Here is a 21,589-nt window from a genome sequence, read left to right as displayed (position 1 = left end):
TTGCTGGTAAGCTCTTTTGTGCCCAGATCTCCTGTGCAACCCTGTGACACAGTGAGAGTCCTCCTTGTGTCCCACCCAAAGTCCTCTTCACGGAGTCTGCCTGGGGACAGCAGTACCCCCAGCTGTGTCTGCAGGTATTGAAATGCCAGGGCAGTGCTCAGAGATGTCAGTGTATTCCTGTAATGTCAGTACTTTACCAAAGTCTAATAAATGCCTTAAAAGTTAAGTGATTTTCACCAAACCCCACTTGGAATACAGGAGTTTTCTGAAGGAGCTGCTCGCTTTAGCCCTCTGGCAGCCCTGCATTTTCTCTGCTGCTAACTAGGAGTAAAAGTCACTATTGAAAGACAAACAGGACACAGCAGAAGATGAGGGACACCCTCACCAGCAAGGCGAGACATTTGAGAAGTGCCACACATTTTCCTGTTAGGTATTGGATGTTTGTAGGATGTTCAATCACAGGGGGACTGTGGCTGGACCATGTTCATACTGCCAGTCTCACTTAGGAAGCTGTGTCTGCAAGGGGGCAGAGAAGGGCCTGGGAGAGCAGCAACACAGCGCTTTGAGAACGCGTCAGCCCGTCGGTGTTGGAGCCTTGCCACACAAATTCTGTGTGGGAAGTTTAAACCTGTCTTCTCTTTGTTTCTGTGCAGGTCCTGCAAGAAAAGGAACGTGAGAAGAGTGCTTTATTAGAGACACTACTTCAGCCTCAGGGAGAGCTAAGAGAAGCCAACCAGCAGCTGGAGCAGCTCAGGCAGGAGGTGAAAGAGCAGGGCGAGGATGGGCAGGTAAGTCTGACTAGTAGGGTGGGTTGAAGGAACAGGCCGTTGGCAATTGGACGTAAGATGAGAGAGGCTGAGACCCCCAGGTAACAGAGTGAAAGGCAGTAACAAGGAAATAAAGCCTAAGTGCTGTGACTGAGGAGGCAGGGACTGCTGCAGGCACTGAAAGCACAGAGCCTGATGAGCTCCAGAGATCAGCAACAGGAAGGAAGTGTTACAGTGGAAGCAGAGCTGGGTAGAAAAGCAGAAATGGCTGAATGAATGTGATTTTGAGACAGAAAGAAGAGAAAGCTGAACCTGATGGCAGGTCCCAGTAGCTTGCTCTCCATTTGTGTTTGCAGAACATCACAGAAAAACTGCAAGCAGAGCTGCAGGAAACTCAGAGTAAGATCAAGGCAGTGGAGAAGAGGCACAAGGAAGAAATCAAAACAATGAAAGAAGAAATTAATGTCCTACTTCAACAGAGGGATGTTCTACAAAAGCAGGTGACTGAAACAGCAATAGCTACTCCAGTCATCAGCCAGGTGGTCTCTCCCCATGGCAGAGCAGCAGGGGTGGGGTGAGTCCCTCTGGCTGCCATCACACTGTGGTCTCCATCTCAGCTGGGCTGAAGGAGACTGACCGGCCAGCTGCTGCCCTGGACAGGTGGGCTGCTCTTTGTGCCAGTTTGCCAGCACTCATCAGAATGGATTTCTGCTGGCCTGTTACTGCTAGCCTTGTTTTTTAAGGTGCTTTTTCAGATGAACATGGTGACCCACTTAGATTTTTAAACAAGCCATCTGCATCCATTGTGAATCTGGTACTTTCATGAAAGGTGAAATTGAAAGTTGTTCTTTCCCTTTCCTCACAGTATATGATATGGCTGATATGGCTGACAGTGGCTAGCTGTAGTCTTTGACTGCTTTGTTGTGTTTTACTTGAGGTGGAAGCGTTGACATCTCAACTAGCAGCCTCCAAAGAGTCCCAGCAAGTGATTGGCCGCAAAGCTCAGCAAGATCTGAGTGAGGCACAGGAACTGTTAAGGCAGAAGGTGCTGGAGGTTGTGCAGCTCCAGAAGATCCTGGAAGAGAAGAAGAGTCAGTGGGAGAAGGTAGAACATCAGAACAAGGAGCTGCAAGTGTGTCTGCAGTCCTTGGAGGGGGAAAGGAGTCGATGGGGAGAAGTGGAGCGTCACAACACAGAATTTCAGGCTTCGTTGAAGGTCCTAGAGAATGAAAAAGCCAGATAAATGAAAGTCTGTGAAACTCTATTCTGTTTAATGGATTCCCTCTTTCAGATCTTCGCATATACAAGTGGCTCAGGCAGCATTTCCTAAAAAGCAGAGTTCTGAATTATCCATGCAGATATGTTTCATTCTCTTGATGTGGTGTTTCATTTTCTTTTCTTTTAATCCTTCAGTTACAGTTTTTCTGAAGGCAGTGGCTTTTGGAGTAGTCCTTTCCTTAAAATGAGGTGGTGTTTTGTTAGGTCAGCATGTTAATGCTGTGAAATGAAACTTTCAGGGGTTTCAAACCTGAAACACACCAAAGGAGGCAGAACGAGCTGCAGTGTAATGAGCTAGATACATCCATCAGCTCTGTCTCGGGTCTAGTAAATTTTAAACATTTGGGATCTGTATCAGTCTTCCATCCTGATGCCTTTGGTTAAAACCATGATTTTGAACTAAGCCAGATTCCCCTCTGAGGCACCCAAGAAATAAGCATGTTTCTTATTGCCATCTGTTTCCTCATTCCTCAAAAAATCCCAACCGGTGTCCGGAAGGGCTTGAGCAGGGTCCCTGCCAGCCTCACCAGTTACAGGTGTTACTGACTGTCCAAGGAACGCAAGAAAGAAGAGAAAGGGTAGGTAGGGTACTTCACCTGGTAAAGTCTTGCCAGCCTTCAACACACACCTTCACTGAAGAAGAGAAATAAAAGGTCGTGCCCTCTTGCTTCCCCCGTGAGGGATCTGGCATCTTATATAAGGATCTGAGTATTTCCTCCAAACCTCCATTACTGCTTCTGGTATCAGCCTTCATTTCTCTAGCTGAAAGTAATATGGGTGCTGCAAGTCTTATGAAACTGCCCAAAGATCACCTGGCTGTCAGCTGCTGCTGTTCCTACCAGGACATACAAGTTAGGGGAAGAAAATGTCTCTTCATTATTGACAAAACCTCTCCCTTGGAGTCTCATTAGTCAAAAGAAAAATTTTCCTCTGCCCTAATGTCTTCATTTCAAGACTTTGTTGTGTTTCTATTCACATTTCCATCTCAAAAAAAGTACCAATAATTCACCTTTCTTCTGTGGAAAAAAGCGTGCTTGGGTGTGGTTGCCAGCCTGGCTGAGGACTGAACAAGCAGCCTAGTTGTTTAGACAAACCTCAGCAGACAAATCAATTTTCCCCTTGGTGGTGGAAATCCTAAGAGTTTATTAAATGTTATATACCATGTAGTAATGAGTTGCATGCTCTGACTTTCAGGCTGACTGTGTCTCTGGAAGAGAAGGAACTGAGCCTCAGAACCCTGGAAGAAAACAACCTTGCCCAGCACAACAAGGTGTCTCAGCTTCTTTCTGCTCTTCACCAGGCCGAGCAGCTCCATTCAGACCACAAAAGAGAAATACAAGAGCTCAACAACCAGGTGACCTGTGCACTAGCATCCTCTTCTCCAGGGACATAGAATACCACCTTCAGCTTGTAGGCCTCAACTTGTTTTCCCAACTTGTATGTTCAGTTTTAGTTCCTGTCTATCTGTAGTCATCCTTGCTTCAGCTCTCGGTACTGGTGTAATGCTCAGTTGTTTTTTCCTTGCCATTGTCCTAGTATCACTGAATATTTCCTTTCTTCTTTTTTCTGCCAGTGCACAACATACTCCCCTAGCATTCTTTTGAACAAATACCAAAGCACATCTTCAAGCACAACGTTGACAGATCTGTTTTTTTCTGTAAAGTCTCTTAAGTCTTCCTGGTCAATGAACTGTGTCATAGTCAGTCTTCACTTTTGCTTCTTCTTCCTTTTCCTTCAGGACACTGGATCTGACTCTCACCTCCTGTCTCTGCCCGTGTTTCACTGATGTCAGTGCTACCTGCTTCTCACACTGTGGGTGATGTGCTGCCATGCCCTTAGCCCTGCCCTTTCAACACACAGAAGAGCAAGCACATTTTCATATTCTTCTGAACCTTGCCACTCTCATTCTTCTTTTATTCTCTGCCTGGAAGTTTCCTTTATTTATGTGTGCCTTGAAAGTCCTTGTGGGCTTAGGGCTTGGAAAACACAGACAGGCAGATAAGAAAATGATGTTTTCTCTGTAGGATGTAAATCAGTTTGGTTTTTCTTTGCTTGTCATCTTCTCCTTCACCTTTCCTGCTGCAGAGACACAGACGGCAGAACACAAGAAGAACTCTCTACAAAGTGCCTTGCAGGAAGAGGCTGCTGCTCTAAAGAAGGAGATTATGACTCTACGTCAAGAGGTGACATCTTTGGAAAGGAAACTCGAGACCACTGAGAAGCACAGAAAGGATGTCCTGGTGAGGCTGGCAGATGCCATGAAGAGCCATTTCTTACGTATTTTTTGGCCTTCTGTTAATAATTTTAAGGAGCAACTTTTTCCAGTGGAGATCTGATTTTAGGTGGTCTTGTACAAGTGCAGTCCAGATCTGAGAAGGTAGAGAATATGCAAATGCTCACCAAGCTTCCCTCATTTTCCCCTTCCATTCATCATTCCTGTTTCCCAGACTTGCTCTCCTGCCAGGCCAGGTAAGCTGAATTAGCAGGGTCATCACCTTGGGTAAGAGAAGACAGTCCAGGAAGGAGAGATCATTGAAATGACCAGTATCACAGACTTTGTGGAGAGACCGCAGACCACCATAAGAGCAGAAGAATATTGTTTATATCAGTGGCTGATTTTTAGTTTAAATTTTCCAGTAACGTCCTTCTGAATAAGTAGGAAAAGATGCTGTAGTCATATAAAATTCAGTTAAGATTCAGGGTGTTTATTTTCCTCTGTTTTGACGATTTCTCCCCTTGAAGCTTAAGTCAAAGTAGTTTTCAAACTTGTCTCTAATTACATTGCATGGTTTGGGCTATTATTTGTGTCCAAATCCATATTTAGATTTCTAAATATCTGGATCAGAAAAAAGGGGTGAGAATACAAAAGTTTGCTAATAATAAAAAGCTGTTCAACATTGCCATCTGTGAGCAGACAGTGGGGAAAAAATAGAGACATTTGAGAAACAAAAGTGCTGAGCCAGATAAATATGTCTGCCTGCAAGGGGACAGCCAGTCCTGATTTGAAACACAGAATGACAGTCTGTGCTCTGACCATCACTCCTTCGAGAGGGCACAGTGCTGTTCTGGAGGATGGTACCATGAAAATGCTACACAGTAGAGGTCCAAAAACACCCCCAACCCCCAAAATGGGAAATCAAATGTCAGGGTTGTTCTCTCTTCCCTTCCTCCCTGATAGAGAGAACATCATTGTGCCGCTGCCTAAATCATGCTTAGTCTGGACTTTAAATCCTGGCTGCAGTTCTGGTGGCTCGTCCCCAGAAGAACATCCCAGAAGTTCAGAGAAGGGCAAAAAGGAAGATAGGACTGGCTGAGTAAGCTGGGAAAGACTCAGCCTAAAGGGTAGCCCAGGAAAGGTCTGCAGCATCCTGAGAGGCAGGGAGGGGGCAGCGGTCGTTCACTCTATTTCCAAGAGCCGTCTGATGAAGCGAGAGCCGTGCTGCAAGTGACAGGAGGTGGTGTGCTTACAGCAGAGCAGACCTGTGGAACTCCTTGGCAAAGAGTGTTGTAAATACAACAGGTCGATGTGGGGTCAGGTGGAGACAGTGAAAGGTCTCACAAGCTGGGACAGTGCTGGGGCTGGGGAGGGGAGGTGTCATCTAAGTCTACCCCACCGTTAGGCTTCCTGCCCTGGGTGCACACTTACAGCACCGGCACATGCAGGACACCAGCCTGGACACTGAGCCAGCGCAGCTGTTCTTGCATGACCAAAAATGAGTCACAGACAGAGTTGGATAAATACAATATGGTTCTCAAATCTTTTTTGAGTGACAGTAAAACATTTACATTGAACAGGGAAACCAGCTGAATAGCTTGAATTTTCTACTAAAAGCTCAAACTTCAGCCCTTGACTGGAGCAGGAGTTCAAATCTAGTATGAAAATCAAGTTATTGAATCTTTTTCTCCCTGTTTCACAGCAGGAACGGGACAGACTGCAAGCAGTTGAAGAAAAACTGGTACAGGAGATAAAACTACTTCAGGAATCAGTCACAGCCTCTGAAACCCGGGCAAATACAGTAACAGATATGCATCACTGCCTTGAACAAGAATTCCAAAGTACGCTGTCTCTATTAAAAATTAAAAATGAGGAAGTGGAAGTGCAGTGGGAGAAAATCCAGATGCTCCAGGAAGAGGCAGCACAGGGAAAAGCTCTGCAGGAGACTCTTACTTGTATGACTGCCATCCTGTCAGAGAGGGAGGGAGAAGTGAAGTTGTGCCAGGAAGAGAGGAGAATGCTGGAAAAGCAGAAAGAAATGCATAAAACTACTCTCGATCAGGTTATTGAGGACATAACAGGGAAAAAAATGAAGATCACATCCCAGGAAGAACAGATACAGGAACTGGAGAAGCAGCAAGAAAAACAAAGGATTGCTGTAAGCAAAATGAGCAAAGAGTTGGAAGAGAGAGACCAAGAGATCAGATCCCAGCAAGAAGAGATAGAGGAGCTGGAGAAGCAGCAAGAAATGCAGAGCACTGCTGTCAGTAAGATGAGCAAAGAGCTGGAGGAGAGGGACCAGGAAATCAAATTCCAGGAGGGGAAAATAATGATTCTAGAAGAACACGGTGCATCACAAGTGAGAAATCTGCTTGTGGATCTGGATCATATGAAAGAAAACTTAAAGGAGAAAAACATAGAGCTTATGTCTCTGACTCAGCAGATCCAAGAACTGGAAAAGGAGAGAGAAGAGGTGAAGTCTCTGCACACAAGCCTTGAACACCTGAGGGCAGCTCTTAAGGACAGAGAGAGCGAGTGCCATTCTCAAAGGGATCAGTTAAGACTCTTGTAGCAGTACAAGGAGCAGCAAGAGGGGCACCTGCAAGAGCTTCATGGTAGAGTAGAAAAGATGAAACTTTCTTTATCTCAAAAAGATCGAGAGCTTGAGTCGCAACAGAAGCAAATCCAGGAAGGTGAAGAAGTCATGGAGATGCAGTTAAGGACTGTCCGTGACCAACTGGAGCAGGCCTTAGAAACCTTAAGAGAAAAGGACAGACTCATAGATATCCAAAAGCAACAAACACAGAACTACGAGGAAAAAACAGAAGAATGGGTGAATGTCTTACACAGAGACTTAGAATGCACTAAGGCAATACTGAAAGAGAAGGATGTCATGGTTGAATCTCAGAATGAACTGATCGAGACCTTGCAAAAACACAAACAAGACTCTGAACAGCAGAAGGAGATTCTGCAACGTCTTCAAGTGACGCTAAAGGAACAAGAGCAAGAAATTTTATCCCTTAGAAAGCAATGTGAGGCATGCAAGGAAAAGGAGAAAAAGCACAAAGCTGAGCAAAAAAATTTTCAAGCAACAAAACAGAAAGACGAAGAAAAAAAGATAGAGTTTCTGGAAGAGGCTGTCTCTAGGCTTCAACAGCAAAAGGAGGAGGCAGCAACACAGACTAAAGCTATACTGCAAAAACTAGAATACGCTGAATCTTCTCTAGAAGCTAGAGACCAAGAGATAGAGTCTTTGCAAGAGCATGTCCAGGGCCTTCGAGAGCAGAGGGATTTAGAAGGCAAGCAGGCCAAGAGTCTAGAGCAGGATCTAGACAAAATGAGCCAAAGAGTGAAGGAGAAGCACATGGAGTTCCTCAGGCAGACGGAGCAAATGAACATGTTCCAGCTTCGTGAAGAAAGCATGAAAGTAGCACTGACATCATGCCAGAAGCAAGTAAATCTGCTTGAGGAAGTGGTGAGGAAGAGAGGTGAAGAGAATGAAACTCTTAGGCAAAAACTCCAGCGCCAAGAAGAAGAACTGAAGCCCCTGCAGAATCTCCAGCTTAGGCTAACCGAGAAGAATGACGAGCTTAGACATCCCAGAGAGCAAGAGAATCTCCTGGAAGAAGCCTTGCCTGAGAGGGAACGAGAGACCAAGGCTCACAGTGATCAGAAAGAGTCAGAAGAGGAAATAAGAGCTCTTCGGGAAGATCTCCAGCACGTTCAGCAGACTCTGACAAAGAAGGAGGAAGAGATCAAGTGCCAGAGAGACTGAGTCAGGTATTTAGAGAAGACTCTGACGGGGAGGGAACAAGAGCTTGGGAGGCAGAGTAAACTCCTGAAACAGCTAACATCAGCTTTGCGGTGGGAAGATAAAGGGGAGACCCTAAAAAAACAAATCCAGAAACTCCAAAAATGGGAGGAAGAGGAAGCAGAGAAGAGGAAGATTCTCCAGGAGAGAGACCACCTCTTGCAAAGGCAGAAGGAGCTAACCCAACAACTGGAGGATGAGTCTAAAGCAAAGGGGGAAGAATTGGAGCGTGTGATGGCTATTTTGAAGCAGAGCGAAAGCAGAGAAATGGAATGGAAAGAGAAGGCACAAGCACTGACTCTTGCCCTTACCAAGAGTGAAATGGCCGGTGGGACTCTGAGGGAAGAAATAGCCATCCTGCAGAGTATGGTTTCAGAGAGGGACACAGACCGGTTTCATCATCAGGTAGGCAGTGGGATTGATCATCTGTCAACTAAAATGTCTGTGAAGGATTCTAAAGATGTTTCCCATAAAGATATGGGAATATTCCCATAAATACATGACCTGCTTGGCCAGAGAAACCATGCTTGCAGCCAGCAGGTTTGCCTGTCTGTATAGCTCCGGCCGGAGACCATTCACCTGCTGGAATGTTTTCTGTCAAGCCCAGAGCTACTGAAGGTACTACAGAGCTTGCTGTTAAAATTACCTCAGGTGCAAAAGCTGGGGATGGGTAATTGGTTCTCTCCTGTCTGGGCAAGCCTGGCCAACATGTTGTGGTTAGGATTTGGCATGGAAAGGAAGGGGCACCAGTGACCAGAGTAATGTACTAAACTCAGTAGAATTGTATCACGATGACTGAACAGCAGCAACACTGATGGTGCTTAGAGGCTGCTTTCAGAGATGTAGATTTCTGAGGTCCAGCTTTTCCAGTGTATTGAAAAGAATGGAATTTGTCCCATTGCCTGATCTGGTTAAAGGCTTCATTTCGCATTCAGGATGTCCTTGTGCTGTGGTTCAAAAAGCACGAAGGCAAATTTGTGTGGATTTCTCCAAGGTGATCTGGAGGAGGGCCCCTAGGAAGAGAGTGTGTTGTCTTGGCCTGTGGACCAGGAGGAGAAGGGACTTAGCACTGTCCATGCCTTGGGCCGGTCACTCTCCCCGACTTGTTGATTCTGGCCCTTCCAACCCTGATGTGGCACCAGCTCACGTAATCCCCTCTCTGTACCCAGCAGGCTGCTGCAGAAGGGGAGCAGCTCTCATGGCTCTCAGAGAAGAGACTCCTGTCGCAGCAGCTGGAACATCTGCAGCAAGCGGTTGCAAGGCTGGAACTTGAGAAGACGGAGCTGAAGCAACTCATTGCTGAGCTCAGGAGGGCTCTTGAGCAGGTAAAACCGGCTTTCACTGCCTCTGCAAAGCCTCACGGTCCTCTGGAACACAGCACATTTCCACAGACAGCACTTTGGAGTCCTCTGCTTGTTTCCTTCCCTCTCCCACTTTCCCCTGTGGACACACACTTTGGTATTTTCTCTCTCTTCTCCCACCCCATTGCCTTCACAAATGCACATTCACTCCGGTACCACCCTTCTTGCCCCAGTGTCCCCATACGCACACATTTGCCACTCTCATGTCAGGAACTGTTTCCTCTTCCATAGTCTACTTCGAGGGCTTTTTGCCCTCGCTGTTCTCTGGTGCAGTTACAGTCTCTGAGCAGAAATCTCCTTGCCATGATGTCCAGAGGTCCCTTCGCTCCTTGTTTGGTGGCAGCTTTCTGTGACCCTTTCTCCTGTCCGACGTGCAGGTGGAGCGTGAACGGAGGAGACTGAAGAGATGTTACAGCGGTCGGTCGCTGCCAGATGCACGAGGATTTTCTGTCTCTGACCAGCACAAGATCCCTGCTTCTAGAGAGGTGAGAACAGAGTCTTACTTGGTGGGAGGAGGGTCTGGCCATACAGAGCAATGATGGCAAATCCCAGTGGCAGCAGCCCCCCAGTATAGACCCAATAGAAGTTGAGTACAGACCATGGCCCTGACCAAACTGGAGACTGAAAAGAAATCCTTGTGTTTTCTTCCCAGGAGGAGTCTCAGGCTCGCTGCAGTCATCGATTAGCTGAGTTGCAGAACCAGGTGAGCTCTCATCAACAGCTGCTGTGCCCGTGCTGATGGGCACATCTTTGCACGCTGCTACAGCCCCAGTTCTGTCTGGCTGTCAGGAGGTGAGTGCAGCAGGCGCTGGGAGGGCCCCGTCAGACACATCTGTTGGCCACGGCCAAACAACATCAGTCACCTGGGTCTAGTCTCTGACTTGCCTAAAGGTCAGGCATGGTGGGAAAGGGGTTGGAGGAAATTCAGAAAACTGGAACTCGACAGAAAATAGAGAATATTCTAAGGATGTTCCTCTTGAGTTTTACTCATCTTGTTGACTGTTTCCCTTTTCCCTTGACTCTGTTAACAGTGGTCTTTGCATCATATCAGAGCTCCAGGGATCTGAGGCAGTACCAGAGCTTAGAGCCTTGAGGCAATCATTAGTCTTGTAGTGCTGTGCTGTGCTAATCATGATCCCAATAGCGGACTGAGTCAGAGTCCTAAGCACTGTATGGACATTTGTTTTATCAGTGTAAGAATGTACATTCCAGCTACTGAACCCTTTTGCATCCTTTGACAGTGGTGTTGGCAGTAGCAGCAGTCGCCAGACTTCTCTTCCATGTACTTTTATGGGTCTGGTACACCCTGGTCTCCCTGAGGACGTGAATCTTCACGGGTATTCAGGACGAAACGTTTGTAAGATTTATGGGAGTAAAGTGTGTCATGCTTGGCTCTGGCAGATGAGCCGAGGATACTGCTGGAGCCATCAAGTTATCTCTGAGGGCTGTTTTCACCAGGAAGCCTCAGTGTCTGAAGTTCTGTTGCTGCAGCTAACTAACTGAACCCCATTCCCTTGTGTCTGCCGGCACTGTGGACCTGCTCGAGCAGTTCAGCAGGGAAATGGAGGTGCTCTGCTCAAAGCATCATCCTCAGCTGGCTGGCTGGGGCACACCTCTGGGTCTGGGAAACAGCGCAACTGGAACTTGATCTCCTGCTTCCTGGGAGATGCTCTTAGCAGCAGACAGCCACTTCTCCCACTCATACCTCTGGGCTACCTACCAAAGCGTGGGAGGGTTTTTCAGGCTTCTAAGCCCAGTTTCACAGAGGTGCCCTTATTATTTCAGAGAGAAGGTCAGATCTGTCCCTTTCTTCAGTGGTGGTATTCCCTAGCCTATGCATATTGTTTGCTGTGAAGTCCCTTTGACATCTTACTTCCCGTGTGCACTGCTGGCTTCGCATTCAGCGCTGCCTGAGTTTCACATCTAGTCTGCTCTCGATGCTTAGCAGATTAGGGTCCCCCTCTTCATCTGGTTTGGCTTTATGTTGACAGACCTTGGTACTGTAATTCAAATGTAGCAGGTTCCATAAGCCACAGAACTCCTTTAGGAATTGCTTCTGTTGTTTGAGTTCACTTGCCAAGAGAATATTTTCCTATTCCCAGCTTGAGGTTGGGGGTGGCATTCCCATGGGGAACACGGCCCTTGGCAAAGCACATGTCACTTTGTAAACGGAGAAGCCTCTGACCTGAGCTGTTTCCCCAAAACAGCAAAGCCCCGAGCGCTGCTCCCAGTGCTGGCATCTCCCGCTCTCCAGAGCAGGCAGAGGGCAACATGCCAGAGCTGCTGTGGCTGCACCGCACTGCAAACCTACTGGGGGGTGGGAGCAGCAGGGTCTGTCCCACCAAAAGCCCAGCAGGCACCACCCCGTGTTGCCAGGAGATGGTAGAGTTTGAGGATTGTCAAGGCCTCGGCAGTCCTCATCGAGTTACGCTCTGCTCATTTGTGAAACGCTCTAAAGTTAGGAAAAATGAGGGTTTGATCCCTTTCCGTGTGCTAGCTGTCAGGTTTTTAAGCCAGACCCTCCAGAGCAGTTTTTCACTGCTTGTGTAACCAGTAGAAACTTGAATTGTTGCGCATCTGAGCTCGGCTCAGGGGACTCTGGGAACCCGCTGCTCCCCGCGGCACAAGGACACAGCGTCGGTCAGGGCTGGAGGTAGAAGGTGCAGCCGGAGCCGTGGAGCTGCGGCTGGGCCTGGCGCTGGGGGCTTGTCTGAGCTCGGCCTTTTGCCTCTTCCAGGCGTCCCTCCTACAGGCACAGCCAGCACGAGACCCAACAGCCGAGCAGGACTCTGTTGGGTGCTGTGCGAAGAGCAGCCAGGAGCTGTCGGACCTTCCCCCAGAGCTGTCTTGCTCCGCAGCAGCTGGGCTCAGGGAGCCCGAAGCTGCTGTGCTGGGAGCAGAGACTGGGAACCCGGGGCCCCTCCCTGAGCCGCCGCATCCTGCAGAGGGACAGCTGCAGCATCTCGGGGTTCCTTTCTTGTCTGCCCAGAAATGTGCCACGTTTTGCTGTGGGGAACGGGGGTGCATTAGTTCTGTTTGATTTGGAAGCATCTCCTAGTGACAGAGATTTTTAAAATTACTTTTAATAAAAGAAATTTTGCAGGACTGCACTTTTTCACCATTTTTTGTCCCCATCCCTGGGTGTGTTTAAGGGCCGTTTGGATGAGCTGTGGGGGGATATGGTGTAGGGGAGAACTTTGTAGAGTCGGGCTGAGGGTTGGACTCGATGATCCCGAGCGTCTTTTCCAACCTGAAGGATTCTGGGATTCAGCAGGAAAAAGCAAGCGGTAGGTAAATATGTGGTTTAGGGAGAAGGTGACCCCAGTTTTCGCTGGCCCAAGGAAGCTGTTCCGAGCTCCTCTCGAGCTCTATCCGCAGCCGCTGGCCGGGCAGAGAGGGCAGTGGGGGCGTTACCCCAGCGAAAGGGGGGAGCACAGGGCGGGGATGGGGGGGCAGGAGGGGGGGTTTTCCTCCTTCCAGCCTCAGCACCAAGCGCCGGTTCGCTTCCCGAGGCGGCTGATCCGCTGTCAGCGAGCTGCTGCGAGAGCAGCCTGAGGGCAGCCCGGGGGGTCTCGAGAGGGCACCGGGAACCCAGCCCCGACCGGCCAAAGCGGGAGGCGGCGGCGGGGGGGGGCGATGTCAGCCCGCGCGGAACCGCGGGGTCGGAGGGGGCTCGGAGGGGTCCTGCAGGGGCCCGGGGCTGGGGGCGGGGAGGCCCGTCCCGCTCTGGGAACGGAGCCCCAGCCCGGCCCGCCAGAGCCCTCGGCCGGCTCCGGGCCGCGCTGCCGGGGGGGCGGGGCCGGGCGGGGCCGTGACGGGGGCGGGGCCGGCCCCGCACCGGAAGGCGCGTCGGTTTCCGGCCGCGCGGCGCCATGGACGGGCTGTGGCGGCTGAAGCGGTTCGATGCGTTCCCCAAGACCCTGGAGGACTTTCGGGTCAAGACGTGCGGGGGCGCGCTGGGTGAGGGCGCCGGGGGCCGGGGGGCGGTGGCCGCCGGGGAGGGCGGCGGGAGGCGGCGCGGGTGTGAGCGGCGGGGCTGACGGCGGGTCTCGTCTCCCCGGCAGTGACGGTTGTCAGCGGGCTCATCATGGTGCTGCTTTTCTTCTCGGAGCTGCAGTACTACCTCACCAAGGAGGTGAGCGGCGGCGGCGGCGGGGGGGGGCGGGCGGGCCGGCCCCGCGGTGCCCCGGCGGAGAGGCGGCTCTGCGGCCCTGGCCGGCCTGCCGTGCCCCGGCCCCACCCGCGGTGCCCCCGGCCCGCCCCTCGCGGTGCCTCCGGTCCCGTCCCCCCCCGCCGTGCCCCCCCGCCCCCCACCCCCCCCCCCCAGCCGTGCCCACCGGCCCCCGCCCAGCCGCCGCCTCCGCGCAGCCCCCTCGCCCCCCGCAGCTCTGTCGGGGCTTTTCCTCGCCCCCGACCGGTCGCCGTGGCGGCGGGAGCCGGCTGCTCTCCCCCGGGAGCCGCTGGGCGCCGAGCTGGGCTTGTCCGGCTGCGGCGGGGAAGCGCGGCGGGGTCTCCGCTCGCTGTCCCCGCTGCTGCCCAGCCCCTGTCCACCCCCGCGCTCTGAGAGCCCCGAGGGACGGGTTTTGTCGGGGCGTTACACACGGCGAGGGCTCCGCTACCCCGGAGCTGGGGGGGCCGCGGCTCAGCTCTCGCCGGTCCCACAGCTTAAAAACCGGCTCCTGAGCCGCAGCGGTGGAGGGAAGGAGCACTCTGTGTTTTTCCTTTGTTCCTAGGTTCATCCGGAATTGTACGTTGACAAATCGAGGGGAGATAAACTGAAGATCAATCTAGATGTTGTTTTTCCACACATGCCTTGTGCCTGTGAGTCAGACTTCTGAACCCTTGGGTGATTTTCACCCCTGCCGAGTCCGAGGGGCTCCGTGTGCCTGGGGCCGCCAAGCGCTGCCTGGGCCAGGGGCAGGGGGGGCTGGTGGTCCCTTGGGCTCCCGCAGGGATTCCCGCTGGGCACTTCAGCCAGCACTTCCAGTCAGGCAGCGTTATTTTCTAGGTTCTAAATGAGGCTACGGTGTAAACCCACTTAGACTTCTGTCTGGTGGTGTACTCTGTCAGAGAGCTCAGCAGTACTGGAAAAGCTGGCACAGAGTTCAGCTGGGACTCGAGATCAGACTGTGTCGCTGTTGAAAACCTGTATAGAGCCTCCTCGGGCAGTTACTTGGCGAGGCACAACTTTTCTGTGATTTTTGTACTTAAATTCTGACTGCAATGCTAATGCCACGCGATAACCTTTCTCCAAAATGTTTACAATCAGAACGAGCATTCATAATTGGATTACGTTTGAACTAAATTCAAAACAAAGTTGCAGGGTGAAGTGACGGAAGATTTGGCCACTCTGGCTGGGTGTTACTGCTGCGCACGTTACCCGCTCACCTTCCCTGCCTCTTGTCCTGTTGTAGTGAGTCCTCTGGGTAACGCGTGGGCTCTGGACGTGGTGAGTCTGACTCCTTCTGACCACCCAAGACATTGCTGGTCTTTCCCTCCCTCCCTCCCGTTCCGAGGGTGTGGGAAGGCTGCAGAGACTGGCAGGCTCTGCTGTGCCCTGCAGAGCAGCTTCAGCCGCACAAGAGTGTGTGGCCACGGGTGCATCGTGGTGCTTCGACACCAGCCGGGACCACAGACCTTCTCCATCAGCTTGTTAAAGGGTCCCAGGGCAACATGCTGAGGGGGAAGGGTGAGGGGAGTCGAAGTAGGAGGCAGCTTTCAACCGATGTTAAGCTGAACTGAAAACGGTTCTGGGCTTTGAGAGGTTTGGTTTTGTTTTTTTGCCTTAAGTGTATTATTACCTTTCCGGGTAATGCTTTCTGTGGCAGTTGGCAACAGTCCTTCTTGTGCACCAAACCCAAGCTCGTATTTGGAAGGGTCATTCAGGGTGCTGCAACGTGCATTTTACTCCCTATACGTCCCTTGGCCCCAGCCGTACACACTCTTCCAGTTTCGCACATTCTCATCCCCCTTGCTGACAGATTCTGTGTGTTCGATGGTTGAATGCTTCCTCAGCCTGCCAGAGGCCATAACAAATGTGTGTTCACAGACCACTTTCCTTGCACGCTGGTTTCAGATTTGAGCATCGATGCCATGGATGTAGCAGGAGAGCAGCAGCTGGATGTGGAGCACAATCTGTTTAAGCAACGTTTGGATAAAGCTGGCAATCGTGTGACTCCAGAGGCCGAGCGACATGGTAAGATGCTACTGTGCCTTTCCTGGATGGGTGCTGCTCTCATAGTCTTTCCATCTCTGTATGCCTGTTTTGAGATTCACAGGAACAAGTGACAGCTGAAGAGCATTTCAACACCACAAACTCCTGAAGAGTTTATAAGTGCGCAAATCTATTGAACTGGCAGATCAGGCAAACTGCTGTTACACTCGCTACTTTTTCAGGGCAAATCTTTGCCTAGTCCCTCTGAGATAATGGCAGGGACTCATGGATGCCTTTCAGGCATAAAGCTGCTGAGTTAATGGTCTGTGACGACTAGGAATCAAGCAGCAGTTCTGGCACAACTTGGCTTTGGTTGTATCTTTAAATCACAGTGGGCTGACAAATGGGGTGACGTGGTTAGAGCAGAGAGCCTCTTTCCAGGGAGGGCTCCAGTGACTCGACCCTTAAGCCTAAACTTGCACCTCACAACGTTTACTTTGTGTGTGTTAATGCATACCTGATGAATATATATTTTAGCTGACTTACTGGTTACAAATAGTAGCAAGTAGTAAGTGGTCCTTGGCTACATAAACCTCTCCTCTACATTTTCCAGATGTTAGGACTCATCCTTGTACTTTGACACAAACCAGAAAGGATTCTGGCAAAGTGTTGCATTCTAACAGTAATACTGTCCTGACTTTTCCTTTTCCACGGTTGCTGTATCTTGAGAGACTCCATGTATTGTACAGGTGTTCTTGCAGAAATGGTGGGAATCATGGCTTTGAGAAAGCGTAGCAATGATTAAGCTGTCTTTGTCTCCCTGACGCTATCTTCTGGTGTAATTACAAGATTAAAAGCCATACCACTTTTTAAACACTTAATTCCAAAGTGCACTTTCAGCTGCTGTGAATGCTGTAAACTTTAAACAACTGTGTGAGACCTCCTTGCTAATGATGGGTATATTTTCCTAAAAGTTTATTTGTTTGATCATAACTACCATAAAGTATGTGACTAAAGAATTAAAGTTAGTGGTTGATTTTCATGCATATTTCGTACTTTCTAATTAAAATCTCTTTTTTCCTGCGGCTAATATGAAGTACAGACATCTTAATACTCCCTTCCGTCCACCTGTTATACCTCCCAATCTCCACAAACAGGGCCCTGATGATGTTTTATCCCCTCAGCAGTGTCTGACTATGTAGTTTATCCCCTTCCCCAGCATTACTTATCCAAGGAGCCACCTTTTCAAGGCTTACAGAGTAGTGCAGCAGTGCTTGGATAGTGAGCCTTAGAGGACTTCTGTAACCCCGGGACTTGGTCCTGGCCTTCAGGGTTTGTGAGCTGAAGCAGCCTCATTCTAAGGGGGCCTTTTGTACTAGGAGCCAGTGTTTTTGAAAATTTTAGACACAAACTTCCTTGGCTCACTTATTCCTAACTCCAAAACTTGTGGACTTCTGGTATTTGTTTTGGTTCTTGAGAAAACAGAAGCCCTGTTGGAGTTTTCTGTAGGTGTCTCCTGCTGTTCAGCAGGTTTCAGCTGCCACCAGCTCTCATCTCCTCTGGTACAAGTCCCTCTTCAGGGTTCTGCACATAAGAACATAAAACTCCCATGAGTGTGTGCCCTAGCCGTACTGCGGCTGCGCATTCAACGCACACGTGGCGCAGACATGGCAGAATTGTTAAGCCATGAAGAAGGTAGCAATTCCTTGGAGATTTCTAGTGAGCAGTGGCACACATGTGTGCCTCGTCAGCATTGTCACTGCAGGACTGAGTGTCAGTTTTCCACTCAGGAGGCTCCCACTCTGATCGTGTTTCACAGCAGTACAAAACTGTGTTCCCTACATGTCTTGGGACAGGATTATGCGTTATGCACTGTTGACTGCTACATAAAATTCTGTTTGTGTAGCAGGTCCTGTATCGGTCACAATTTACTGATTGGATCACTTTAGACAATGTTTTGACAAAGTCTTTATGCAAGTAATGTCTGGTCAGCACTCCAGCAAGGCTTACAGACAGCCAGTTCCTTCTGTGGAGGGTGTTCTCAAGATGACAAATGCTACTCTGCTTTTTGGCCTTGCTTCACACCTCAGCAGGCTCTGTGCCTGCCATTTCAGGTGGGCTTTGGGCACAGGATGCGCAGCTTCCGACACAAAATCGTTGCGTTCTTGTGGAGAACAGATATTGTGTGTAGAACAGAACAATAGTACAAGAGAGTGTTTCTAGACATGCCTCCTCACTTGAATCCTCTTTTGTCTTAGAGCTGGGGAAGGAAGAAGAAGAAGTGTTTGATCCAAATTCTTTGGATGCCAATCGTTGCGAGAGCTGTTATGGGGCAGAGTCAGAGGACATTCGGTAACCTTTACCCCTTTTCATGTCTTCTAAGCACTTGACTTAATACGGTTATGTTGCATGCGTGGGGTTTTTTTCCAAATGTCTATGAAGGCCTGTGCAATGAAATCCTCCTGAGCACATGTGCAGAGAATGATGAGGACTGTTGTGGTTTTGGTATGCCTTTGGAAGCTGTACTTGTGATTGTTAAGAACTTGAAGAGTTAGGTTGTCTAGTTTGTTTACGTGCCTGTTTAAGGGCAGTGCAAGTTGCACTACCTTTGCAGTAGCACAAAGACTGTATCTCAGCAAACGGAATCTTTTCTGGGGTTATTTGGTGTCCAGAGGGGAGCTGTGTAAATTATTTCACTGTTACGTGAGCTGTCTTGGAATAAAACCTGGTTATGGCTTTGCCTTCTCACTTCAGCTGCAGGCTTTGCATCCTTACGGGAGCAAAGACCAGGCATTTATCGCTCATAAAAACAACGGTGTCCATTGGTGTTTCTCCTTCCTCCTACCTGCAAATTCGTGGAAGAATGGATCCGTGATAGTCCACAGGTTCTGGACTATTCTAATCCTTTGCTATTATTGTCTCTGTAGTAACTTGGTTTGTCCCATCTGTCAAGTTGTGTCTCCTTCCCCAGAGATGTTTCCATCCTGAAGGATTCACAGTTCCCGCCTTCAACTTTTTCTTTGGCCCAGCAAAACACGGAACCCAAAAGAAAACTGTTTTTTTCCGGTGTTATCCAGGGGTAGAAAAGTAATTAAGAACGTTTCTCATTAACCCTCCCTCCAACATTGACAGTCTTGCCCTAAAAAGAGAGGAAAGGAGGAATAGAAGCAGGCAGATGCTTTGTTGACGTGGGGAAGTTCCAAACAGCTCAGAGCTGTGGGTCGCTGCTGTCATTTTTGTAACAAATTTCTTTGCCAAGGGGTGACTTGGCTGTCTGAATGGACAGGCAAAGCTCTCTTCAGACTCAGGCACGGCATTAAACCAGCTTGCACCCACATGCCAAAATCTCAAAAAGTACATCAATAAGCTCGAGCTCCTTCAGGAGCATTAGGCCACCTTTCAAAGTCCAATCCCTGGTGTTTGCTTTATTGCTCTGTTGAAGAAAAATCCACCAAGGATGCAAGTCTTGAGCTGGAGCATCTCTTTATAGCCATAACGATGGTAAGATGGTGCTTGTGCTTTTGCAGGTGTTGTAATACTTGTGACGATGTCAGAGAAGCATACAGGCGGCGAGGCTGGGCCTTCAAGAACCCGGATAGCATAGAGCAGTGCAAGAGGGAAGGGTTTAGCCAGAAAATGCAAGAGCAGAAGAATGAGGGCTGCCAAGTGTATGGTTTCCTAGAGGTCAACAAGGTGAGAGATGGGTTTTGCTGTGAACCTGCTGCATGATGGTGACAACTGTGAAAAAGCAGAGTCAGGGTGTTCCTCTCCTCTTCCAGCTTTAGGCGTTCACAGGACTGTAATAGAATAACCCCTGGGCTCAGCAAGGTCCTTGTGCCCATAAGGGTTCAGTAGGAGAGTTGGGATAAGTGTTGGGAAGGGGATAATTGTCTGTTTTGTTGTGTGGGCAGGTAGGAAGCGTGTTGGCTGGAGAAGCTTTGCTTTTCCTACTGCCTAGCTAGAAGTCTTTTTGCCGAGGTTTCTGGAGGAGGAGAGGCAGCTTCTTTGAGGTTAGGTTGTCCCACCTACCCTTCAAGTGTTAAAACAGACCACCAGTAACCAACAACTTGCCAGCAGAGGTGCTGGAGAGAGGCAAATGTTGCCTTCTTTAGAAAAACAGTGGAAGAAAGACTATTGGAGTTGGTAGTCAAAGCTGAAGATATTTAGAAAGGTGGTTTTTGCAACTGGAGTATGAAAATGTAGCAGGAGATATATCAGAGCACCATGTAACTACCCTGCCATTTGGTGGGTTACCAAGGATTCAGAGGGGAATGATGGAGGTAGCAAGGGTCCAAGGGTGGGTGTCCCTGGGGGAATTTCTGGGGGCTGTTGTTTATGCACTTGGAATTTTGCACATCTCCATTCTCATCAGGTCTGCAGTTAACATAAGCAATAGATCTGCACAGACATCGAAGGTGCAATGTAGCACGTGAGATTGGGACATTCAGATCTTCCAGGGGAGAGACTGTATGATTGCGAGTAGGTGTCAGGGAGGACTGGCAGTTGATACCCATATCCCTTTCAGATTCTAGGAGGAAATTTTGACAGCCTTTGTCTTTTGGGATGGTTTTGTTTGTTTGCTGGGGGGGGGGGGGGTGGTGGTGTAAATTTTGTGCATTATTTTTGCATGCAGCTTATTTTCATGGACACGTACATAGGATCACTTTTATTGTATTAAGGGTTTTCTTACCCTGCTCACTCTCCTTCTCAGTTACTTTCTCCACTCCTTTTCTGTGATACCTTTTTGTATTTCCTGCAGCAGCAGTCAGTTCCCTCTCAATAGACTTAATTCCTTCTTCTTCCCATTTTTATGTCCACTAAAATAATCTGGATGGAACAATTATTATCAACATCACTATGTAACTATGGGTTTCCACATGACTGCCTGTGAGGAAGAGGGGAAATCCATATCTCTTTTAGGACAGTATCTGCTGATAGTGTCACCTATAGAAATGAGTTGCTTGGTGTATATGTTGTTTAAACAAAAATCTGAAAATTCAAGCAGCACTACGACTGCTTTTTTATATAGATTCAGACCTTTTAATGAAAGATTACTATCTCCTGCAGGTAGCTGGAAATTTCCACTTTGCACCAGGAAAAAGTTTCCAACAGTCTCATGTACATGGTAAAGTATTTTCTTTTCCTGCTTACTGTGACCTTTAGCTTCCAAGTATGTCTGACTGTGTTTTCTTTTAATATCTTTACATTGCTATCCATAATACCAGCAGCACTGCTTCAGCAGGGAGGACGTTGTTGAAGTTTCATTAGAGAGGTTTAGAGCCATCATGAACAAATAGAAAAGTGTTTTCTGGAGGTGCTGCCCCGTGGGTGTGGAAGAACTTGGAGGACAATATTTCTGGGCAGTCTATCAGTCTGGCTTGTTCTACAAAACTTTGCTGTTCTGCTGTAAACCATCCTCAAGTAAGGTGTTCAGTCCAGGACCTGAATATCAGTATCTTTGGAAGGGATAGTTTGGAGAATACCTCAGGAGAATTTTAAAGCAATTCAGAAATTTTAGAGTAAAATTTAAGTTGTAAAGGACTTCCCCAAGTATAGGTATAAATACATAGTGGCCAGAATTAGTGGTACTTCCACAGAATCACAGAATGGTTTGGGGTGGAAGGCACCTTTAAAGGTCATGTAGTGTGACCTCCCCCCCTGCAATGAGCTGGGACATCTTCAACTAGACCAGGTTGCTCAGAGCCCCGTCCAGCCTGACCCTGAATGTTTCCAGGGACGGGGCATCTACCAGCTCTCTGGGCAACCTGCTCCAGTGTTTCACCACCATTATTGTAAAACATTTCTTCCTTATATCTACTCTAAATCTACTCTCTTTTGATTAAAACCATTACCCCTTGACCTATCACATCCCTCTTAAAAAGTCTGTCCCCATCTTTCTTATAAGCCCCCTTTAAGGAGCTCATGAGGTTCCCATGGGCCCACTTCTCAAGCTTGTCCAGGTCCCTCTGGAGGGAATCCCATCCCTCAGGCGTGTCAACTGCA

The 21,589-nt window shown here is 49.0% G+C and overlaps 1 protein-coding gene and 1 pseudogene across 3 annotated transcripts in view; both read left to right on the top strand.

The window, feature by feature from the left end:
- LOC141951641 (uncharacterized) overlaps positions 1-12,489 on the top strand; it is a 45,852-nt pseudogene extending 33,363 nt beyond the window's left edge.
- Positions 12,490-13,290: 801 nt separating this feature from the next.
- ERGIC3 (ERGIC and golgi 3) overlaps positions 13,291-21,589 on the top strand; it is a 29,225-nt gene continuing 20,926 nt past the window's right edge. For 2 of the 3 annotated variants that reach the window (XM_074888586.1, XM_074888585.1), the window contains exons 1-7: positions 13,291-13,392; positions 13,497-13,567; positions 14,166-14,253; positions 15,509-15,628; positions 17,845-17,938; positions 19,114-19,279; positions 20,654-20,711. In XM_074888586.1, coding sequence (XP_074744687.1) covers positions 13,305-13,392; positions 13,497-13,567; positions 14,166-14,253; positions 15,509-15,628; positions 17,845-17,938; positions 19,114-19,279; positions 20,654-20,711 — 685 coding nt within the window. In that variant the 5' untranslated portion in view covers positions 13,291-13,304. Of the gene's footprint in view, positions 13,393-13,496; positions 13,568-13,807; positions 14,254-14,755; positions 15,629-17,844; positions 17,939-19,113; positions 19,280-20,653; positions 20,712-21,589 lie in introns of those variants that run through there. The other variant, XM_074888587.1, reaches the window with a different exon arrangement.

The sequence above is a fragment of the Strix uralensis genome, chromosome 18 (assembly GCF_047716275.1).
Source record: "Strix uralensis isolate ZFMK-TIS-50842 chromosome 18, bStrUra1, whole genome shotgun sequence".
Taxonomy (NCBI): Eukaryota; Metazoa; Chordata; class Aves; order Strigiformes; family Strigidae; genus Strix; species Strix uralensis.
The sequence above is the reverse complement of the archived record's forward strand: the minus strand, read 5'-3'. Positions and strand labels throughout refer to the sequence as shown.